The 21,877-nt window shown below is 45.9% G+C and overlaps 1 protein-coding gene across 7 annotated transcripts in view; it reads right to left on the minus strand.

Annotated features, from left to right (window-relative positions):
- NFIX (nuclear factor I X) overlaps positions 1-21,877 on the minus strand; it is a 115,032-nt gene that overhangs the window by 73,371 nt on the left and 19,784 nt on the right. For 3 of the 7 annotated variants that reach the window (XM_072602184.1, XM_072602183.1, XM_072602179.1), the window contains exons 1-2: positions 7,241-9,781; positions 5,649-6,180 (exon numbers count right to left, since the gene is read on the minus strand). In XM_072602184.1, coding sequence (XP_072458285.1) covers positions 5,649-6,180; positions 7,241-7,243 — 535 coding nt within the window. In that variant the 5' untranslated portion in view covers positions 7,244-9,781. Of the gene's footprint in view, positions 1-5,648; positions 6,220-7,240; positions 9,782-21,877 lie in introns of those variants that run through there. The other 4 variants (XM_072602178.1, XM_072602180.1, XM_072602181.1 and 1 more) reach the window with 2 other exon arrangements.

Consider the following 21,877-nt stretch of genomic DNA (forward strand, 5'->3'; position numbering starts at 1 on the left):
AGCAAGCAACCCAAATAAAAAAATTTTTCAACCCAGAAGCTCTTTCTCCTTTCCCCCTCCCCCTTCCACTGGCAAATGAAAACAAACAACAAATCAAAGAGGCCTTTTGTGTGAGCACCGGGCTGACACGGCTGGGGCCTTTGAAAAGACCTCTGAATTGGACACTAAAGGATAAAATAACTGAAGCGTGGCAGGTCCTGAGACAGAGAGGAGAGGAGAGGGAGAAGGAGAGAACCACCTCCCCTGGGCACGGAGGGCAGCCGAGTGTTCCCCTCTCTGCCCAGCTGCTCCAGGACACCTGAGTGGGAAAAGGGAAAAAGCATCCTTCCCTCTCATTTCTGTTCTCACCAATCTCCCCTCCTAATCACACATCCTTCCGCAGCTCCCTTTTCCTCGGCACCCCAGGTTTCTCCATCCCTGGAGGACGGCCTTGAAGAAGGCCTCAAATCCCCTGGTTCTTAGGCCTTAGACTCCTAAAGGAATATTAATACACTTTATAAAAACCCATCGGGACCTTTCTCACCTTAAAATGTTTTAGTAACGTAGGGTCAGAGGGCTATAAGAGATGCCGAGGAAATGGAATCTGCATGGTATCACAGAAATCAAACTAGATTTAGAGTCAAAAGACCTAGTTTTGAATCCTGGCTTACCACTACAGGGCAATGTAACCTGTGTGAGCCTCAACTTCCTTATCCGTAAAGCGAGGGGCTTAAAAGAGATGATTCTGAATCAGGTCCTTCTCCTGCTCTAAATTCTCCACCCGTTCGAACTCACCAACTGGTAAGGTGTTCAAAAGAGTATCTTCTTTCTGTATATTTCATCCAGGCAGTGCAAGATAGTGCTGGACCTTGGGTCAGAAGGCCAACCAGCTGATTGCCACTATCTCCTGGCAAAAGTGGTCCTCTTTCCCTATTCTTTCATGCTTACCCCATACTTTACCCAACCAAACCAAGATTGGGATGTTTTCTTTTTGCTCTTGCCTCCAATTCAACTTAAGAAATAGAAACTTCAAAGAAATTCGCTACACTCCCCCCACCCCACCCCCCAGGGATCAAAGGTAGGTAGTCCCAGGGACAAAGTATAAAATAACAGGTAAGCAGGACACCAGGATGAGAGGCAACAAGAAAAAAAAAGCTATAATTAGGGTGAAGTCAAGTCTAAGCTTTTCTTCCTAATTTTTTCGAGGTTTTTTTTCAGGGAAATCTCACTATCGGAAGACTCAAATGTGAGTCTCCAGGATCCCAGTTCTGAATCCCAGCTCTATCACCTCTAAGCTGTATAAATATGAGTAGGTCATTTAATCTGAGTCTCAGTCTCCCCATCCATAAAATGTGAATAACACCTGCCTTACTTAATTCACAGGTCTTTTAAAAGAAAAATGCTCCATCAATGGTAGCACGCTATATGAATATAGCTGCTTTTATTTTTATTACCTGCCTCCCACTGCTGAGATCATCTGTGTCCCCTCTGCACCTGTACCCAATGATCCTTTCATATTGCCACCTGGTGATGGGCACCTCCTTGAGGTAGCTCCCGTTGCCAACCCTCACACAAGATGGAGCTACCTCATAGGATACATACAAATGTCACTTCATGGAGTGGCAAAGTCAGATGGCAGGTAGGGAGGCAACATATCTGTTTCTCTTGGGAATGAGTTGTAAGGAGGGCAGAGAAAATGAGATTCCCACAGTGGGCGTCCCCTCTCACTTCACCTTTCACTGAGAAACCCTGAAGCAACATGAGGCAGACCTGGGGTAAGCAAAAAGTCCTGGTTTAAGAATTTTATAAACTTGGGGAAGCAGCAAAGCCGACAGGCCAGGAAAGTGGACGGCTACTTTACTTTCCCCAAAAGAATCCCTTGAATCAGGAGGAAAGCAGAGTTCTCCCCAGCTCCTAAGCAAAACTTGAGAGCAAAGCTCCAGCCTCTGGAAGGAAAGGGAAAGGGAAAGAAAAGAAGGCTCTTGCATCAGTATACCTGCCTAGATCCTGGACAAAGTTCACCTGGTGTCCAAGGCAAAATGAGTATGCGGTTACCTGCAAGGTAAGGGGCAGGCACCCAAGGTAAGGGATGACATAACCATCATTCAAAACTTTTCATTCCAGTATTTTATATTTTCAAGGCTGCTACCCTATGCAGGCTGCAGGATTGGAAGGGGGTAGGAATGGAGTGGAAAATCCTAGAGTACAACTTCTGGTCACTGATAGGTGTCGTATTTTCAGTTTGCTTCTGCCTTTCTAAAGACCAGTTCCCATGGCAAAAAAAGGCTTGTTTCTCCCACCTATACCTTAGAATCCCCCACTGGAGCTTGGGACAGGAGCCTCAGTACCATGTCTGTACTCAGAGAAAATGGAGCGATTTTGGCCTTGCCCCTTACCTGATCTATCATTCCAGACCCTTTCTTCTCAAAGCAGGAAATTCATATACCCCCCAAAATCAATAGAATTCTTACACATCAAGAAAGAATGTTCTCCCTCTTTGCATGAGAATGAAGATTTGGGGGAAAAATGGTCATTCTAATACCATACTTTCAAAGTGGAATGAGGTTCCTCATACCACTGTCGTCATGCCCTTCCTTTCCAGGCAAACCATGTCCTCAAGCTTCATCTAAGGGGTAACCAATGGTCTAAGAGCACCACCTTGGTAAAGGACACAATATTCCTTCAAACTCACCTTTACACTACCCCCAAATGAAATTGGCTCACTTTGGAACATGGTACTGTATTTACAGATGAAAAATCAAATTTCTCCTTCCTAAGCCCAAAACAATTCCCCCAGTGACCACCATCTTATAGTTGGAGAGGGTTGGAAAGACCAGTGGAGGAGAAAGGGGAGGATAGAGGACACAATCTATAGTCCTTCCCAAGCTGTCATTGTTCAAGGCTGGGCTCAAGCTGCCAAACCATTCAATGTGTTAAGAGAAGAGGGTGATAACTCAGCTCAGTGAATGAGCAAATGAAGAAGAGTTCTCTTTGGATCAGAACAAGAAGGCATATACACTGCTGCTACAGTCCACCTCCCAACTACCTTTCTCCTACAGGAAAAAACAAAGAATCCCACTGGTGGCCCAATTTGTCCTATGTATGCCCTGAATTCCCCCAAATCCCCCCAGCCAATATGCCACTCAACTCAGCCAAATTCAAAATATTCAAATAATTGAGACAAAAAAAATTTCTACTTTCATCAATTTGGATTATTTAAGGTTTGAGGGCCTAAATGATTTGATGGACTGGTTTATTTTATTTTATTTTTTACTGTGGAGACTCAGTTTTAGCAGAGTCTGCCTTAAGCAAGTAGAACACAGTGAAAACTGTGTGATTTGACAGTGCCACTGAGTTCCTTAGGTCAGCAGGTCATCACCCCTTTCCCCAAGAAGTCTGCCTGGTTAATTTGAGAGCCAGAGATGTGACAGAGAAATGGTCTCTTGTGACATTTGCTTCATCCCAACCTGCTGTATGTTGATGGAAGTCAAGAATGTGGCCTAAAATGTGAGGAAACAGCACTGATTCAACTGTAAGCATTCAAGTGGAAAGCTGGAGAAGGCTGGGTCAAGGAACATCATGACTAAAATTTTGAGTCTTCCTCTGTCGCCATCTCTTAATCAGAGGGTGCACAACCCTATTCCTAACCTGAAGATGCAGGTTAACTTGGAGTCAAGACTGCCCCACTGGCTCAGCTAATGGAACGATAAAGTTCCAAATCTTCCCTATGTCCTTTCAAATCAAAAACAAATAAAAAAGACATTCTATCTCAGTCAGCAGGCATGAGAATGGAGAGCTAACCTTTTTCTGGGTTGTGGCTGTAGTCCTATCTTAAAAAAAAAAGAGAGAGAGAGAGAAATATGCTGATTTAATAGTTGACTCTTTTGCCAGCAATGGTCATATTCACCCAGCGCCAACCGGGCCAGTAATGGACCTAGAGAGGAGCAAGGAGGCAGTGCCCAGCGGCAGTGCCCACAGCCACCCCGCTAAGAAAACTGCTTCTCTAGATATGAGAAAGCAAATGAAAAAGGAGGTAAAAATAATTCCTTTTTTCCCCAAAGCTTTCTTCCAACCTAAAACTTAACCTCTGTTGAGTTCCTCTAAAACCAAGACTGAGGGTACCTGAAATTTTATTTATGTATGGGTACCCTCTTCAGCTCCCCAAGTAGACAGAATGTTAATAGCTGCAGTTTTCCCTCTTTTTCTCCTGTTTCTTAAATGAAAAGGGGACACACACACACACACACACACACACACACACACACACCATGACATAGAAAAGAACATGTGAAACAGTCCATTAAGTTGAGCTACATCCTCATATGATCGCCTAAACAGAGAAAGGAAGGACTGAGATGAGAAAGAGAAAGCTAGAATACAGGAAAAGGGAGGAAAAAAAAAACAAGAAAAAGGTTTGGTAGCCCTCTCATTACAAGTTGGTTGGGCATAATGTAAACACACTTCTGCTTTGCTTAATCACAGAGTGCCGGCTCGTTTGGGTTTCAAAGGCGGCAGTAAATTGGGCGTAGCTGAGTGGAGGCTAAAAATTAACCAGCCATCTCTGTTTCAATTTGTAAGAAAACAAAAGCAGAAAGAAATTATAAAAGGGACAGGAGGAAAAAATAGAAGGGGAATTAAAGCCCCCAAGCCCCAAAAGCAGAGTAAAAAGAGGAAAGGAGAAAAAAATACTAAGAAAATCTTTATGGTGTAAAGATCTTTAAAAAATAAAAATAAAAAGCTTTTCCTAGGGGGAGAAATATTCTCTGCCAAAGAGAGTGGCATGAGAAATATATCATTATAAAAACTGCCATGCCCGTTACCACTGTGCCACACAAGTGTGCCTGACTTTTATTTATCTGCTATACATTATATGTATCCAGAGTACAGATCTGACCCGTTTAGTCCCAAAAAAAGACAGTAGGGAGTCAGAGGTTTGGACAGTGAAAGCAGAGTCTTCTGAGTTTGTTTGCTGTTTTGTTTGGGGTTTTTCCCCCTAGCTTTCTCAGTGAAATCACTGCCCAATTCTTCTCTAGCAACCGCTAGGCCTAACCAAAACAACTCCCTTTACCATCCCTACCCAATTCTTCAGCCTGAATGTCTAAAGCAGGGTACCTTAGTGTTGGATACATTCTTTCATTTTTATTGATTCACAGGAGGGAGAGTTCAGCCTGATATCCACAGAGCATCCCAGTTTCATTTCCTGCTGACATTAGCACTGCCCAGTACCATGCCAAAACCATGTTCCACAACAACGTAAGGGGGTAGCCCTGTGGTGCCCCAACGATTCTTCACTTTAATTTTAAAATATAATAACACATTCTGCATTCTCTCCCATCTCAATGTCTCCCAACACAGGACAAATTCTGGGACATTCCAGTCCCCAACTAAAGAATCATGAAGCTTTTTTGGAACAAGATAGTCCTTCAAAAGATGGAGACATAAAATAGGGAATGTTTAAGGGCTCCTTACAGAGGAAGAATAAAGAGGAAGGGAAGGAAAAAAAGAGAGAAAAGAAAAAGTAGAGCCTAGGAATAGTGCAGGCCCCTGCTAGAGTGCCCACCGAGGCCTACTGCGATTTGATCTTTTTTTAAAAATAATAAGACAAATAGGAAAAGAGTCTAAATCCAAGTAAATGAAATAAAATGAAAACAGTGTTCAGAATGACCTACCAGGAGTGTGGACAAAGTAAGCCAGGTAAAGATCCAGTTCTTTGATTGTGACTCCAATGTGGTGAGGCTGGACACACAGGCCGGGGTTGGAGCACTGGGGTGACTTGTAGAGCCGCTCCCCATCAGTACTTTCCAGGGGGATCCCCTTAAACAAAATCACCATGACCAGGTCGAGCCGCCACACCTTGTCGGCCTGGCGCAGGCAGTCAATCCGGCGGATCTTGCCCTTCTGGTCAGGGTTGGAGAGGACACAGCAGGGGGCCTTCTTGCCTGTGATGGTCAGCACAAAGTCCTCGCGGAACTCGGGCCGGATGTCCTTGCGCAGCTTGGCCAGGAGCCGGGACGCCCACTTCTGCTTGATCTCGGGCTTCTCCCCCAGCAGCTCATCCTTCACGGCCCGCTCCTCGTCCTTCGACATGCGCTTCTCATGTTTCTTGAAGTACTTGCGCTTCCGCGCCTGCAGATTGAACCAGGTGTAGGAGAAGGCACGGACATGAGGCAGCAAGGCCTCGATGAACGGGTGGAATTCATCCTGCAGGCGGCAAGACGGGAGCATGCGGGGCGAGGTGGGGAGCCGGCAGGAAGGGAGGGAGGGGAAGACGGGGAGGAAAAGAGGAGGAAAAGAGAACAGAAAGTGTTACAAGAGGGATGCTCCAAGGAAATAGACTCCCTCCTCCCCCCAATTTTGTTTCCTTCTAGTCACCCTAGGAAACTAGGGTTAGCCAGCTTAGCCAGGCACTTGCTACCACCTCACTCCCAGCAACCAAAGGAGAGAGAGCCACCGAGTGCCTATACACACACCTATTCTCTCTCTCTCTCTCTCTCTCTCTCTCTCTCTCTCTCTCTCTCTCTCTCTCTCTCTCTCTCTCTCTCACACACACACACACACACACACACACACACACACACACACGCACACACGCACACACACCAGACACACACCCATATACACTATCTCGGTTCACACACACAAGCAGCCGATATCCCCATTGCGCTCTGTTGCACCCATGCAATATCCATGTTATATTGCAGGGAGGATCTTGTATTATCTCATGGAGGTACAGTATCTATACACATATGTCTGCACACTCATGCACAAGAACTCATGCATGCAGAAACCCCCATGAGCCCAGATACTATTCAATTTTGGCAACCCCCAAAAAAAGAATAACACCCACAAGAGGCGAAAGAGATTTGGATCCCCACCCCCAGGTGCTTTTTCATTTTCTTCCTTCCAGATCAGTTTCAACATCTACCCTAGAATTTCTATTAATCAAATATAAATTTGAACTATGTAAGCATGACATTATTAATAACATCAGTATTCATGTTAATCATAGTAATAATAAACGAGACATTTATTATTCGGATAAACAAATAAACAAGGTGGCTCTCCTTGGTCACATCAGGGTTAAAAGCTACTGGGTCCTTTTCCATCCCCTTCTCAATCTTCCCACTGACCCCTTTAGCCTCTTTTCTCCACTCGGTCAGGTGTAAAGAGGACTAAGATTTCATTTTTTTGATTTGGGGGTTAAATAATATTTGACTCCTTTTTGCTAAATACAAAATCTGGAAAAAAAATAAATAATTACCATTCCTCCGAAGCATCCCGGCAAAGCCCAACACCAGATTCTGAAATTCTGGACTCAACAGAGTTGTGAGTTGGGGGTGGGGGTGGGGGGTGTGGAAAGGAGGGAGTGGGAGGAGGAGGAGAAAGGATAGGATGAAGGTAAAATTTTTTAAAAAGGAAGGGGGTGTTATTGGTTTTCTACAGAAGGGGGGCAGGGCTTGGTTGGATTCTCAGATTCCCCCCCCCATTTCCCCCTTAACCCTTCATGCACATGGGGGGGGGATTATTTTTTTTTCCTTTGGAAAGAAGAGAAAGGAAAGAAAGAAAGGTCAGAGATGGCAGGCAGTGAGAAAGCCCGTTGCCACACACGCCAGGTAAACAAAAGCCAACAATTTTTTTTCAATTTCCCCTCCTGTGCATCCCTCCAATTAAAAAAAAAAAAGATATATGCTGAAAGAAAAACCCAAATCCAGCTCCCCACCCCTATCCCTACCCCCACACCCCCCACACACACGCACACCCCCCGCCAAAAACCCAGGAGAGAAAAAGCAGCAGCTGAAGAAAAAGGCTTTCGGCTTTGGCAACGGCACAGGGATGTAAACTTAGATCTGCCTCTCTCTCCGCCTGTTTGGAGGAAAAGGGGGAGATCGCAGATTCCCGGGGAAAAGGACGAGTTCTGACCGGCTGCAGACCGTCGCTGGCAGAGGCGCGTGAGAGAGAGAGAGAGAGAGAGAGAGAGAGAGAGAGAGAGAGAGAGAGAGAGAGAGAGAGAGAGAGAGAGAGAGAGAGAAGAGGAGAGTGTGCTGTGGTTTTTTTTTTTTTTTTTTGCTTCTTTTCTCTCTCAAACTCCCTCTCTCTCCTTTCATGCTCAATCCCCATCCATTTGCTTGTGCCAAAGCCAGAAAAAAAAGGGGGGGAAGAGAGAGAAAGAGAGAGAGAAGGATCCACCTATTTGGCAAAGAGACATCTACTGAACAGCCAATGGCTGCATCAAAGGGGAGGAGGGAAAGGAGGAGAGCCTGGGAGGGTGGGGAGGGACCGGGCGGTTAGAGACCAAAAACAATTTGCCAAATCGACAAGTTCATATCTAATGAACACGCAAAGTCCAGCAGTTATGAATTTTTTATTCCATGCTCCCACTCTGGTAGATTTGGCAGCAACGACACAGCAAATTTGAGGGGGGGGGGGGGGGAGGCGAGAGGCGGCTGCGGAAATTATATTTTTTAGCCAGAAAAATAAATAAATAAAGGAATGCATATAACCGGGAGCCCCAGAAGGCCTTGGAGAAAGCAGCTGCGCCTTCTTTCTGTATTTTGGTTTCAGTCTCTCTCCCATACATTCACGAGCTCTTTTTCTGTCTCTTGCTTCCTTTTTTATTTAGGGAGGAAACAGGGAAAAGTATAAGTTATCATCCCGAGCTATACAGGTTTGCAGTTTTACAAAAAGGAGAGAGAGAAGAGAGGCAGAGACAGAGAGACAAAGAGAGACAGAGAGAGGAGAGGAGAGACAGAGCAAGAGAAAGGATAGATATGTAAACAACTCCTCCTAGTCTCTTACTAAATAGAAAACTCAGCTGGGCACCCAAAGTAGAAACCTTATCCCTGCATCCCTAGGTTAGAGAAAGAGGGAGAGAGAGAGGAAGGAATGAAGGAACGAAGGAATGAAAGAAGGGGAAAAGGCTCGTAGCCAAAATCAAAGACAAAAAAACAACTGAAGACCACTCTCTCCCTGCCTTCCTCCCAGCCTCCATCAGCATGCAGTATTCTATCAGAAAAGTTTTCCTTAGATTCTCTGAAAAATGCCCACAGACACAGTTAACTTGCTACATTGAAACAATGTATTTATTAGCCTTTTATAGTCCCTATCCTAGTCCCACCCTGATAGCACTATAGCGGTACAGGCAAACCAACAGAGAAATGAGAGTGACAGAGAGATTCACACTTAATTTCAGAAGTTATTTCCTGTCTTTTGTCTATGGCTCTTCCTTTTCAGACTTTATATTTCCTTTTCTTTCTCACTCTTATCCTCTTTCCACTTCTTTTTAAAAATAATTTTTGTTTTGAAAAGACATTTTCAAACCTCTTTTCTTGACTAACTGTCCCACTCCCCAAACTTACTCAGACTGAGCTGAGAGGCCTACACTGCACAGCACGAGGTGTCCATGGCAAGAGGGCAAACAATAACAACGACAACAAATTAAATGGAAGAGAGGGAGAGGAAGAAGAAAATTGGGGGGAGGGGGAGACTGATGGCAAGGAAGACAAGGGCTTTGATCCAGAAGAGTGAGATCAACACAGAGAAATGGGGTAAAAAGATGAGATCAGTGCTCAGCCCTGGGAGATCCTGAAGGTGAATAGCTCTTACTCCAGATCCTCAGGACAGGGCCAATGGTTGAATACTGTGAAAAGAGGCAGGGACCTAAGGAACAGTGAATCTGTCTTAGAAAAGAGGTCAAGGAAGTCTCATGGTTCTTCCTAACTACTCACTCAAGCCTATAGAGAAGTCACTGCTTTAGGACCTGAGAAGCAGCTGAAGTTAGAAAAGGGTAACAAAAAAAAAAAAAAAAGACATGAGAGAGAGAGAGAAGAGAGAGATGGACAGAGGCAAATGCCCTTTTCTGCAGTTAGACTGAGATCCAATTTAACAGTGGGGAAAAAAAGAACCTTATTTGAAATATCTCATAGTATTACTTTATTTTCAACAAAAGAGTCTCATGGGTTGTAAACTCTTGTGTAGATGCGGCATACAGACAATGTATAGACAGCCAAAATATAGCAAGAGGGTAGAAGCCTGTCCTTTTCCTCAAATGGCATACACTCACACATATACATTATATATATGTACATATATACATATATATGAGTATATATATACACATGTGTATATACAGGTGCATATATACACACATGTATATATACATATATATACACACATATATATTCAGGACTAGGGATAGGAGAGTAGATATGTTATGGCTACTTTTCAGTCATTTGATTATGTCAGATAATAACTGGCTAATATTGTACCTTAGCCAAAGAGGGTTGAGGGAGAATTTAATGTCTGACGTAAACTTAGACACCCAAAACAACTTTTTTCCTTGAGATACTTGAGATATAAATAGTTCACAGCAGAGTCAATGAAGAAATACATCATTGTGCACTCAGACATGCATGTATAGAGTAAGTATACATTTTTTAGTAATACAGTTTACACCGAACATTAGATGCTGTCCACAAATATATCCAGCCTTAGCCAGTTGTTAAGCATTATCGGCAGTATCTCTGTGTTTATGCAGGCACACAAACCAATGGTGTCACTGAGGAAAGGGAGGTTAGAATTCTAAGGCAAGTAAGCTAGAGGTCAGGTAGATAGAGAGTCATAGCTTGGACTTTGTAGAGAAGTGAGAGACCCATGCTCCTAGGGTGGGCCCAGGCAGATGGGCAAAAAGGTTGCCTCAGAGGTGGACAGAATCAATACCAAAGGTTGATTGTGCCTCTAACAACATACATACACACTCCCCACACACACCCCACCTCTTCAAGACTTAGAAAGATTCATCAGTTACAGGTCCTTCCCAAGTCAAAGAACCTAAAGAGAGAACAAGAATCATTTGCTGATTTGCCCAGTGGTCAGTTTCCATTGCCTTTAAAGGTGGCCAGAAGAGGAGTAATAGGAATGGGAGGAGGTCCCACAGGTTCCCAACCAACTTTAGATCTCTCATCCCTTTCCCTCAGGTAGCAGCTAAGGGCTAAGTTTCACAGGGACAAACAATGGGAAAGATATTTCTGGAAGACTGATGGGTATACCCCAAATAGCAAAAGAAGAAATAAAAGTCATTTCGACCCATAAAATCAGAAGAAACTAAGTCAGTCAGATCCCAAGCAGTACTCTCTGCCCTCCTGTCACCTCGCTCCACCTGTGTTCCCTTTGTGACAGACAGCAGCCCTGGGAACACGCCCCTCAGGAGCCCCAGACAAAAGGGGACTGTCCCCCTTTTGTTAGCAGAGTGAAAGCTCCTGTTAGAAAACTACCTGTGCCCTGTATCTGCCTCTTTCCCTCCTTTCCTCCCTCTTTTCGTTCATCAGGGAGTTCAGACAGCTCTATACCAGGCGAACCAGGGCCAAGACACAAAAGGTTTTCGACTATTGAAGGTTTCTCTAAGTTTGAGTCACCCAGAAAGTGCAAGGGTTCAGGAGATGAGAGAAAAGAAAAAAAGACAGGCAGGTAGCTGGAGACAGAAAACACAGAGAAATGGGGAGGAGGCAGAGAAGGTAAAAAAAAAAAAAAGACAACAAAAGTAAAAGAAGGCTAGAAAGGAAAGATGAGCATATTAAAGAGACAAAAGTAAATAAAACAATAAAAGAAAAAGAAATGATAAAATAAAAACACCAACAAAAATAATAGAACAAATTAAAAAGGGAAAAGGTTTCCCTTATTAAAAAAAATTACAAAAGCCAAACAAAGTGCTTTTAGAATTTACTTGGTCTTTATATTCTAGAATGGAATACAGCTTGTCTGTGTGAGGGAGAAACCCTTGTTGCTACTGTACTGAATGTGAGAAAATAGCAACAGTTTGCTCTAAAATATAAAAGTATATATGCAGGTTTCAGTGAGCACTGAAAATAAAGTGCCCAAGAGAGGGACACAGAGGGAAAAAACAGGGGAGAAGGGAGAGGAGAAGGGAGGAAGGAGAAAAAGAATGGGTGGGCAAGAAGAGAACAAGGAAAGCGCTGGAAACCCAAAGGGGAGTATTATGAGATTGGCAAAAAAGAAAAAAGGAGTGAAACAGAGATGAACACAGAGAGATAAGCTAGAGGAAGGCTTATTAAAAGTGTGGGAGAGATGGGGGAGTGGGAATCATCGGCTAAGAAAAAAGAAAAATAGCTATTTCTGATAGTAAAAAAAAAAACAACAAAAAACCTCAACATACTATTCTAGAAAATAAAGTGCTTTCTTCAGAAGTCCAGTGGGCTATTTGAAAGAAAACTGGAGGAGGTACTATCACTATATTGTAAACTGTCTTAAAAATTCTGCAAACCAATAAAAACATTTTCCCAGTCCTCTCACACTTGCCAATAGCATTGTGACCATAAAGGATTTGGTGACTATTTGGAACCATGACCCACCATTGGAAAATCAATTTTTCTCCAAAAAAAAAAAAATCTTACTTACTCATAGTGTAATTTTTTTTAAGGCCCAGCTTTAATTCCTCCAGACCTTGGCAGTCTAGAGGGCCCAGGATAATTTAATTTGCATAGCTATACTACAGTTAGTGTAAATAATCCACAAGCCTGGATAGAAAGCACCAGATATACTAGTTAGCACAAATAATCCACTTTACTATATTAGCAGCCCGTTGAAAAGGGCGAAGGAGAAAGGAGGCCAAAAATGTAGCCTCAGCTCTTCTGCTTCCTGTGGTTTTATGATTCACTCCAACACCTGTATTAGTCCATCGGGACTCAGCCTCTCACTATGATCCTGGTCAGCACCTTCAGCTCCCCCCAACTTCACCATCAATTTTCCCCAAATACCTGAATGAAGAATGAGTGATCAGCGAATGGAGAGACATCGGCACAATGTGGGGAGCCCGGCAATGGGGCAGGAAGGGACCAGGGCAAAGACCAGGATCATGAAACAAAAGGAAAAGAGGGAAGATCAAAGGGCACCCCAATGCCGATGCTTGCCCAGAGGAGGAAAGTTCTTCTTGGCCAAAGCAAACCTAATGAGACAGTTACCTGGAAATCAAACAATAAGTGCTGTTGCCAGAATGATCAAGTAATTTGATCAAAGCGGGTTTGGGGTCTGAACTAGCAAGATAATTGCCTAGGACTTCCATTTTGCTTGGCTCATCAACATCACATCGGTGAGGTCCTATCTTCAACAATTTGCATTAGAAGCAAGTAATATTCTAAGTCTTTTTTTATTTTTGAATATTCTCTTCTATCCCTACTCCATGTCTATCTCCCTTCCCCAGCATTCACCCACCCCAGAGGGTGCCCAAACAGTAATAGGTGAAGGGCAGAAATAAGGAACATGCCCAACTGTATATACCTTTGAGAATTGGAGGGCTGTCCCCTCCTTTTTTTTTTCTCTTTTCTTTCTTTTCTTTTTTTAATTTTGTTTTTCCAGACTACATGCTGGGCTTCTTTGGACTGGGTTTTGGCCAGGCAGTCAGCCTCCTACCTTCCCTCCCCTTTCTCTGGCTTCCAAGTTATCTCCCACTCCTCCAAGCACATGCTCCCCCCACCTTTGGCACTGAACTAAATTAAGGAGGGGGAAGAGTTTGGGGGAGAAAGGATTTGGGGAAACAAGCAATCCAAGCTCTTCCCTCTTGTGAAAATGGAAATTCTCTATTTTTCCCTCAAGCTCCATGTCTATAGTGAAACAAAAAAATCAGTTTTTTTAAATTTTTATAAAAGCAAATCAGAAAAGACAGTCATGCCCAATCCTTCTGTCTTCAAACAGCTATGACCAAACAAGGTCAATAAGAAATCTTATAGCAAAAACATTATTCTTCAGACTATTGAGTATTTTATATTAGCTACACATTAGACTTCCTCTACAAAGGATTATGTATTCATTCATATATGTACATTCATATATACTAGCATTCTATACCTGGATAATAAAGAAAATGGGTCTCCATGGCATTAGACCCTATTCTGTCTGAAAAGCATAAATACATCTTGAGCTGTGAGTACCTAGTTTGCTAGGCAGGGATGGCAATTAGCTCAGGTGCTTTCAATGAGTAATCCCTGAGCCAAGGTACTCTCCCAAACCTCACACTTAAAAAAGAAAGTCCAGGTCTGGCAGGGTGGGGAAGTGGGGATAAGGTCTAGCTCATGGCCAGGTTCTGTGGCAAGGCTGACTTATGTGTCTAGGCCTGTGTCTAAGGGAATCTCAAAGGCCAGAAGGGCCAAGAAAGCCCAGGACAGGCAACTCCGAAGAAAAGTCTCACCAAACCCCACAGCCAGCAAAACCCCAGTCCCTGGAGAGACATTCGACTTTCCTGGTGGAAAATCCAGTCACTTCGGACTGATGGTTTTCTCAGGAGCTCCGCAAACACAGGCACTGCACTGAATTCCAGAGGCGACCTCCCAGTTCTAACCCACTCCTGCTCCGGGGCTGAGCTCCTATCTTCGCGCTCTGTAACTAGCCCTATTCGCTACCTAGGAAGTTAGACAAGGTGGGTAGGAAGGGCTTGCAGAAGCCAGACGCATATTCTGCTTCCTTTGAAGAACTTGAAGTTTAACTTGTGGAGTTTTCTAGCTTTGGATCTGGGCGCACAGACTTACACATGCACACGCGCGCGGGCGCACGCACACACACACACACACACACACACACACACACAGAGTCTCCCTACCCTTCTCGCCTTCGGGAGCAGCTTTCTGCAGGTTGCCCCGGCAACAGGAGGTGCCCACAGTCTCCGGCAGAGAGGGGGTCCCAGGATTTCACTATGGCCTCAAGAAAAGTCGGGGCAACACTAATGTGCAGGGCAGTTTTCTTAGTCTGCTCCGAACGTAACTGATTTAGGTAGAGAAGAATGATGACTCCCCCTTCCAAAAATGGCTGTTATTACTAAAAGATTACTTTTAAAATGTTACTGATAGTGTTATTGCCAAAGCCTCGGGATAATACCTATTGGTACAATATCAGGAGACAGTGATGAAGGGCAGAAATGTTAGTGCCCCATTTAACTACACCAGCAGTGTGTTTAGTTAGACTGACAGACTAGACTCTGCAGGCTGAGCTTTTCCCTCTCTCTCTCTCTTGATCTCTTTCCCTTTTTTTTTCACTCCCTTTCTCCTCCTCTGAGTTCTCCTGCTCGAACACAAACTGTTTGCACGGGAAGTTTCCCTCTATGACCCGATTCAACACACACAAGAGAAAACTGTGTGACAGACTCAACGTCCTAACGAACTGGAGTTAATTAATGCTAAGAAAGAAAAGAGGCTCTCAGGCTGTTGAATCATGGTTCACTAGCCCTTTCAGTTTGCTGTGGGTAGAAGGGGAAAAAAAGGCTTTTTGGTTCAAATATTTTTGGGGGGCGAATAGAAAACAAAAACATTGGGGAAGGGCCGGAAAGGAGAAAATGGTCAATACCTGCCCTGAAGAGTAAGCAACACGAAGTCAGGAAAGTGTTAAATAAGAAAAGGAGGGCTTTTCCATACCTGAGTGATTACTGGAAGAACAGAAAGAAAATTAAATGGAAATGTAGGGACAGGATTGACCAATTTATCAAAATGACTATTTAAAACATCAAATAAACCAGTTTAAAAAAAACAATCTGATTTGAGTAGAGCTAGGAAATGTTTAAATTGTACATAAAACTGAATCAGAAATGGCAAGATGACAAAAAATTTAAGTGGAGGGGAAAGGCAGTATTTGGGAAGGTCAAGGAGAACAGCTGTAATTTTGTTTTCCAGATGTTGATAACAAAATATTGCTGGCAAAGAATGAGCTTCCTCTTTAGCCCTTTTGCTCTTTAGTCCCAGGTTCTATTTGTAGAGATAGATAAACAGACAGACCGACAGACTTGGCCACATATTTCAAAGTGAGACTCCAACATCCTTGCAACCAAGTCAGATCAGTCCATAAGCATTGTCATAGCCCCAGGATTTTTACAGTCCTGGAGCATTTTTCCCTGGGAGACCAGAGCCATGCAGCTGGTGCCCCTGGAGAAGGCAAAGGCAGACTAAAATGGCACACTTTTATTAAAATCTTTATCCAGATCTGACTTGTTATAGGCCAGACCGTATATCTCTCAGAGTTTGTCCCTGCTCCATATATTTATAATGTTCCCCCTCACCCCACAAAAGATGGCTCAGAAATATTCATACACAGGCAGCAGCAATATAGCTATGGATTCTCTAGCTCACATAGTAAGTATATAGGATATATTTACCTGGAGAATATATTATACAGAACTCTACTTTTGCTGTGTTTAGTTACAACAAGCCCCAAAGAAAAGTATTGCTGAGGACTTAATGTTAATCTAATGCCTACCCAGTGAAGCCACAGTGTAACCTCCTGCTTGAGATTGGATTCTGTGTATGTTAGGTTGGTAGTGCTTGCCGAACTGAAAGCAAAGCTACTCCAGGCAGAGGCACTCCCTATCCCTGCTTACAGATGGGGCAGAGGTCTGTCAATATTTTGGGTCAATTGGAAAGTGAATCTAAAAGGGGGTCCATATTCCTTCACGTTTGGCAAAAATAAGCACCAAGCTGGAACATGTTTGTGGCAGTTCCTCCCTTCCTGGCCTGAGGTGGGAGGGAAGAGAAGAGAGTAGATAATAAGGGTCCCAGGAATGGGAGGGAGCATAAGGAGGTAGATATAAGATGGGGTTCAAGGGCCCCTCGAATTGAGCTCCAAAACTGAGGAGAAGTCGGTTCTGGCTGCCCGATTCATGGCAGGCGCCTGCTCACTCAAGTTCACCCCTCACTTTCACTAGCACTACATTTACTTTATAATTTTGAAATTATTTTTTAAAGACAGGAAAGAGAAAGCACCGAAAATCACCTCCACAATCTCTCTCCATTTAAGGGGGAAAAAAAAGTTTTTGCACTTACTTAAAGGACAAATGCAAGGAATTGCGGGGGGGGGGGGGGGGAAGGGGGACTGAAGATTCTAAATAACTTGGGGGAAAAGGAAGCAAATTTAATTAAAAACGCCTGAAGTAGATAGACAGACAGACAGACAAGACAGACAGACAGACAGATAGATAGATACATATTCCCAATGGAAAGCAAATATCTTTAAGTGCTACCATTCCCCGAGGTCTTTGGGTATTGCTCCCTGCGAAGGTTTTTTGTTGTTGTTCTGTTTTAAAGAGACGAGTCCTTGAGAGTCTCTATTTTGCCCTCTCCACCCGGTCCACGGACTGCCCTAGCAGTCACGACCCCTCTCTGAGTCCTGCTTCCCACTCGCATCCGTCCAGGCTACAGCCCCCCTGCCCCCTATCCCTGCCTGTAGGAATCTTCCCCACAGCCCGAAGGGTAACCAGACCTTCGGCTTTCCTCTTATTCCCCAATTCTTTCTCAGCCCCAGGTATGTTATGTCTCCTCTCTGCGCTCCCTCTCCGGCCCCCAGCCCATCTTCACTACCATAAATCTGCCACCCCACTGGGCTGCTCCAGGGACCTGCCGTTGGTTGAGAGGGGGACTGAGGGCCCACGACCCTAGGCGACCAGGCTTGATCTCCTAAACGTCTGTCTGTGGAAACCTCATTTTCGGTTTTATTTTGCCATGTGGCTTTTTCTTTTCTGGTTGGGGGGTGGCTTTTAGGAAGAGATGGAGATTTGGGGTTTGTTTTTTAAAGACAACATGAGCTCCAAAGAACCCGAGCTGGGAAACCATTAAAAAGAAAGCTTGATCATTTTTTTTTTTTTTTAAGGGATAGGGGCTGGCAGGGGAGGCGGTGGGGGTCTACGTTCAAGAACCGCCCTTCCCACCCCCGACTCCGAGTGCCGCCTGGAAAACGAGCCCTCGGCTGGCACAGGATACAGGAACCCGGCTCTTTCTTTCTTTTCTTTCTTTCCTCTTTCTTTCTTTCATCGCTCTATTCGGTCTCCACTGCAAAACAGCCAGTGGGTCAGGGCCCTCGGGGGTGGGAGGGAAGGGGTGAGTGTTGTCTCGAAGAGAAGAAAAAAGACTCCAACTCGGGCGAAGAACCGCCGCAAGTTTCCTGGCGTTTGCCAGTTTGGGGATTTGCGAATCAGACCGGAGCGAAGGGAAAGAAGGAAAGAGAAAAGCCCCCATGAAACCACGCAGCCTTGCCGAAAAGCTCGGTTTCCAGTCTTAAATAAGACAATGCCGAGCGAGCGGAGAGGGGACGAGTTATTTCTAGTTCTTCAATCATCCCGATGTTTAGCTTTTACTGAAACACCACACACATCCGCCAATTCAACCCCCAAAACACTAGTGTTTTCCCCGATCGAGACTTTGCAAAGGCAAACCTTGACTCCAGACTGCAGAGGCAGTGTGAAATTCCACTCCTAAATGAGGCATTTTTATTAAAATAATAATAATTCCTTGAATTTGTCTATTGCATTTTCAAACCCGCCGGAGCTTCTGAAAACACTTTCCTGCGATTTCGCCGCGGCAGTTCTACCGCGGAGTCTGACATCCCTGAGCCTCAGTGAAGAGAAAAGGGCTTTACAATTCCAAGACACTTTGTAAATAAGAGAGATTTCTCTTTTTACTTAAAAAGAATGAAAAGATATATTTCCATAATTCAGCCTCTTTCTACCTCAACTGTTAATTTAAAAAAATAATAAAACCATTGGGAGGATTTTTGGTAATTTTTTAAGGAAAAAAAAGACTAAAACTAAAAGAAGCCAAAAGCTGCCAAAAAGCTCCGGGCTCAGGCTTTGCTGAGCCAGGCTGATCCGCCTCTGGGATCTTGGGGCCAAGTGTGCGGTAGGCCAATAACCTTGCTCCTGGCCCCTGAGCTCACTGAACCAGGCTGAGCTCGCTGTCTGCACAGCAATGGCAGGGTCCTCAGCGTTTAAGTGAAATGGGTGAATACCGCCTTCAAAGTGGAAATGGTTGAGATTCGGTTGTTTGAGAGTTGTGATATGCCACTACCTTCCAGTTGCTGGGATTGCCACCTGTGAGCTGATCCAGGCAGAATCCTGGACTAGCGGGAGGGTAGGGTTGGTCTACAAGCGCTGGGCCGCATTTTGGGAGTTGAAGCCCCGGGTCCAGCTATTTGCCTCTTTACCTCCCAACAGGTATCTCCTCTCTACAGTTGCTCAAAATTAATCTTTTTTTAAAAAATAGTTAAGCAGCATCTAACCAAGGAACTGCTATGAGTTTGTTAATGGAAGGAAAGGCAATTTCCCACTTTCCGGGAATTACTAGGAATTTGGATCTCACGCAGAGATAGGGATAACAGAGCAAAAGGGGAGGGTTTCCTGGATTCACTGGCACTGCCTGGGACCCTGTTAAAACATCTGCACCAAAAAGGGGAAGATTCTTGTGGTCTATCCTCAACAGCCCCGCGCGGCCCCCAGAGCGGCCTAAAGCACAAACGTGAGGTGCCGACCTTCTTGCTAGTAAAAAGGAACTTACATTTGGTTTCTTGACCACAGGCCTGGGGAGCAGTGGGGAACTAGTTCCAAACTCCCACATCCTTGGTCCCCTCAACCTGAGAGAGCAACAATTCAAGGGGCCCCAATAAAATGCCGACATATCAGAGAAAAGGGCTCTAAGGCCATGCACCTAGGCTACAGTTTCCCCCACAGAACAGTTCTTTGGACGGCCTTAGTGTCCTCTGTCCCATTCCCCAGCGGAAGAGCTGTCTCTACTTGTCAGATGATTCTGGGACTGTTATAGAACCCCAATCAGTAAAAGAAGAGTAAATAGAAAACCACCCCTATTCACAGGGCTTGTGAAGGGTTTTTCCTCTTCAAAGTCTTCAGCAAACATCAACTAATGACCCCCCTCCCCCCCCACACAACATATTCTCTTTAGTTTTCATTCTTCTGGCTTTATTCACCATGATGAGAAGAGAGAAACTGAGGCAGAGATTGTCTTTTCCCCAGGGACAAAAGTCCACGACTTTGCCAGGGACTCTACAGTGAGGCATAGACTCAAAAGAAGGGATGATGAAGGCAAAAGAGAAAAGAAGATAGAAAGAAGGAAGGAATCATAGAGGAAAGAAAAGAAAGGAAGTAGAAAAGAGAGGTCTGCACCAGAAACCTGGTGACCGCACTCAGAAAGGCATCTTTGGGGCCGCCTTCGGATCAAAGGCAGTGTCCACCCAGAGTGTCCAGGTGAAGGCCAGCCCAGTAGACTCACAGGTTCAGAGCCACAGCCTCTGTCCCCTAGGACTGCGACCTGTGAGGCTGGGGGGTGCTGGGCGACGGCTTGGGCAGGGGCAGCGCAGCCAACTCTGCTCCCTGCGGCCTGGCCCTTAGGCAGCAGGAGGGCAGAATGGGCGACTTTAGCCTACAGCCTGATCAGGAGAACAAGCTCTTCGCGGCCCTCAACCTGGACTGGTCAGCTTGGCTGCGAGGCTGCAATGGGGAAGGGAGAAGGAAGAAGGTGACCGGGACGAGAGGAACGGAGCAAAAGGGGCACCGCTATGAGCGCGGACACAGGGATAAGAGGAAGACAAGAGGTCCACGAGGGCGAGAGGGGCCAAAGGAAGGAGAGGACGAGAGGCTCAGGATCGAGAAGGGACACGGGTATGAGAGAAGTACGAGAGGGAACACCGGCATGAGAGCGGGCAAAAACAGAGGAGGGGAACGAGAGAGAACAGAGGAGGATGACGAGGGACTAGAGGGCCACGAAGCCGCGGGGCGGCCAAGGGGTAAGAGGAAGACGAGGGAGGCACCGGGCCTAGAGTGGTCCCGGGATGTGGCGGAGGGTCAAGGGTACGTGCAGAGTCCGAGGGGACTCGAGGGGCAGAGAGAACGAGAAAGGACACAGCGACGTCAAGGAGGCCAGAGGGAGGCACAGCCGAGCGAGGGGCACTCGCGCTGGGAGGGAGCCGAGGGAACGTGCAGGGATTCTGGGCCCGGAGGACGAGGGACTCTACCAGCTCTCTCTGGGAAGGGCCACGGGCCCGAGGTTGGGGTGGGTAGGAAGGAGAGGACCGGTGGCGGTGCCCCCTCCCCGGCCCAGCCACTCCCTCACCTGGCGGCCTCCGGGAGGGTCCGAGCTTCTATCTCCCTCGGGCCTCGGAGCGGGGCTGCGACACGCGCCGCCGCCCCGAGCTTGAGGGCACGGGGGCCTGGGTCGAGGGTGGGCACTCCTGGGTAAGGGGGCACCGGGCTCTTTCCCGCCTTTTCCCTCTGCGCAGGCGCGTCGAAAGGGTTCCTGTGCCCCGATCCCCCTCGCGCCGCTTGCCCTGGCCGGCGTCGAGTTAGATGAGAGAGAACCCCTCGTCCCAGACTCGTCCGGGGGGACTCTGCCAGCGTGGAGCTCCCGACGCCCAAGCGGACCACTGGGAGAGGCCGCCGGCCGCGCTGGGACAGCAGCCTGGGGCAGTGGGCATCCCGGGGCCAGAAACTGGGCCAGCCCGCAGCCGGGGGCGAGGAAAGGTCAAACACATTATTTTGCTGAGAGGCAAAAAACAAAAAACCAAAAAAAAAAAAAGTAATGACTCCCCACTAAGGCATGGATTCAGACAGGCTGGCGATCAGGCCTGGCCCACAGGGCCCACACCTCCTAAAGAGCAAGACCCAGTCATAGGATCCCAGAACTCCGTGCCCCTCAAATGGCAGAGGTTGGAGGAACCAGGCAAGGTGGGAAGGAAGGAAGGAAGGAAGGAAGGAAGGAAGGAAGGAAGGAAGGAAGGAAGGAAGGAAGGAAGGAAGGAAGGAAGGAAGGAAGGAAGGAAGGAAGGAAGGAAGGAAGGAAGGAAGGGAGGGAGGGAGGGAGGGAGGGAGGGAGGGAGGGAGGGGAGGGAGGGAGGGAGGGAGGCACGGAGGGAGGAAGGAAGGAAGGAAGGAAGAAAGGAAGGAAGTTAGTTCTCAAACACGTACATTACAAAAGATCCAAGGGTGGCACAGAGAGAAAGAGGCTCCAGGGGCAGCCTCTGGTAATGCCAGGCACTGACTGACCCCAGTGTGGCCTATTATGAATATGTATAATTTGCATCCCAAATTAGGGTGCACCTGTCCTGGGATAGGGGAGAGACACTGGTCATG

This window comes from Notamacropus eugenii, chromosome 4 (assembly GCF_028372415.1).
Source record: "Notamacropus eugenii isolate mMacEug1 chromosome 4, mMacEug1.pri_v2, whole genome shotgun sequence".
Lineage (NCBI taxonomy): Eukaryota > Metazoa > Chordata > Mammalia > Diprotodontia > Macropodidae > Notamacropus > Notamacropus eugenii.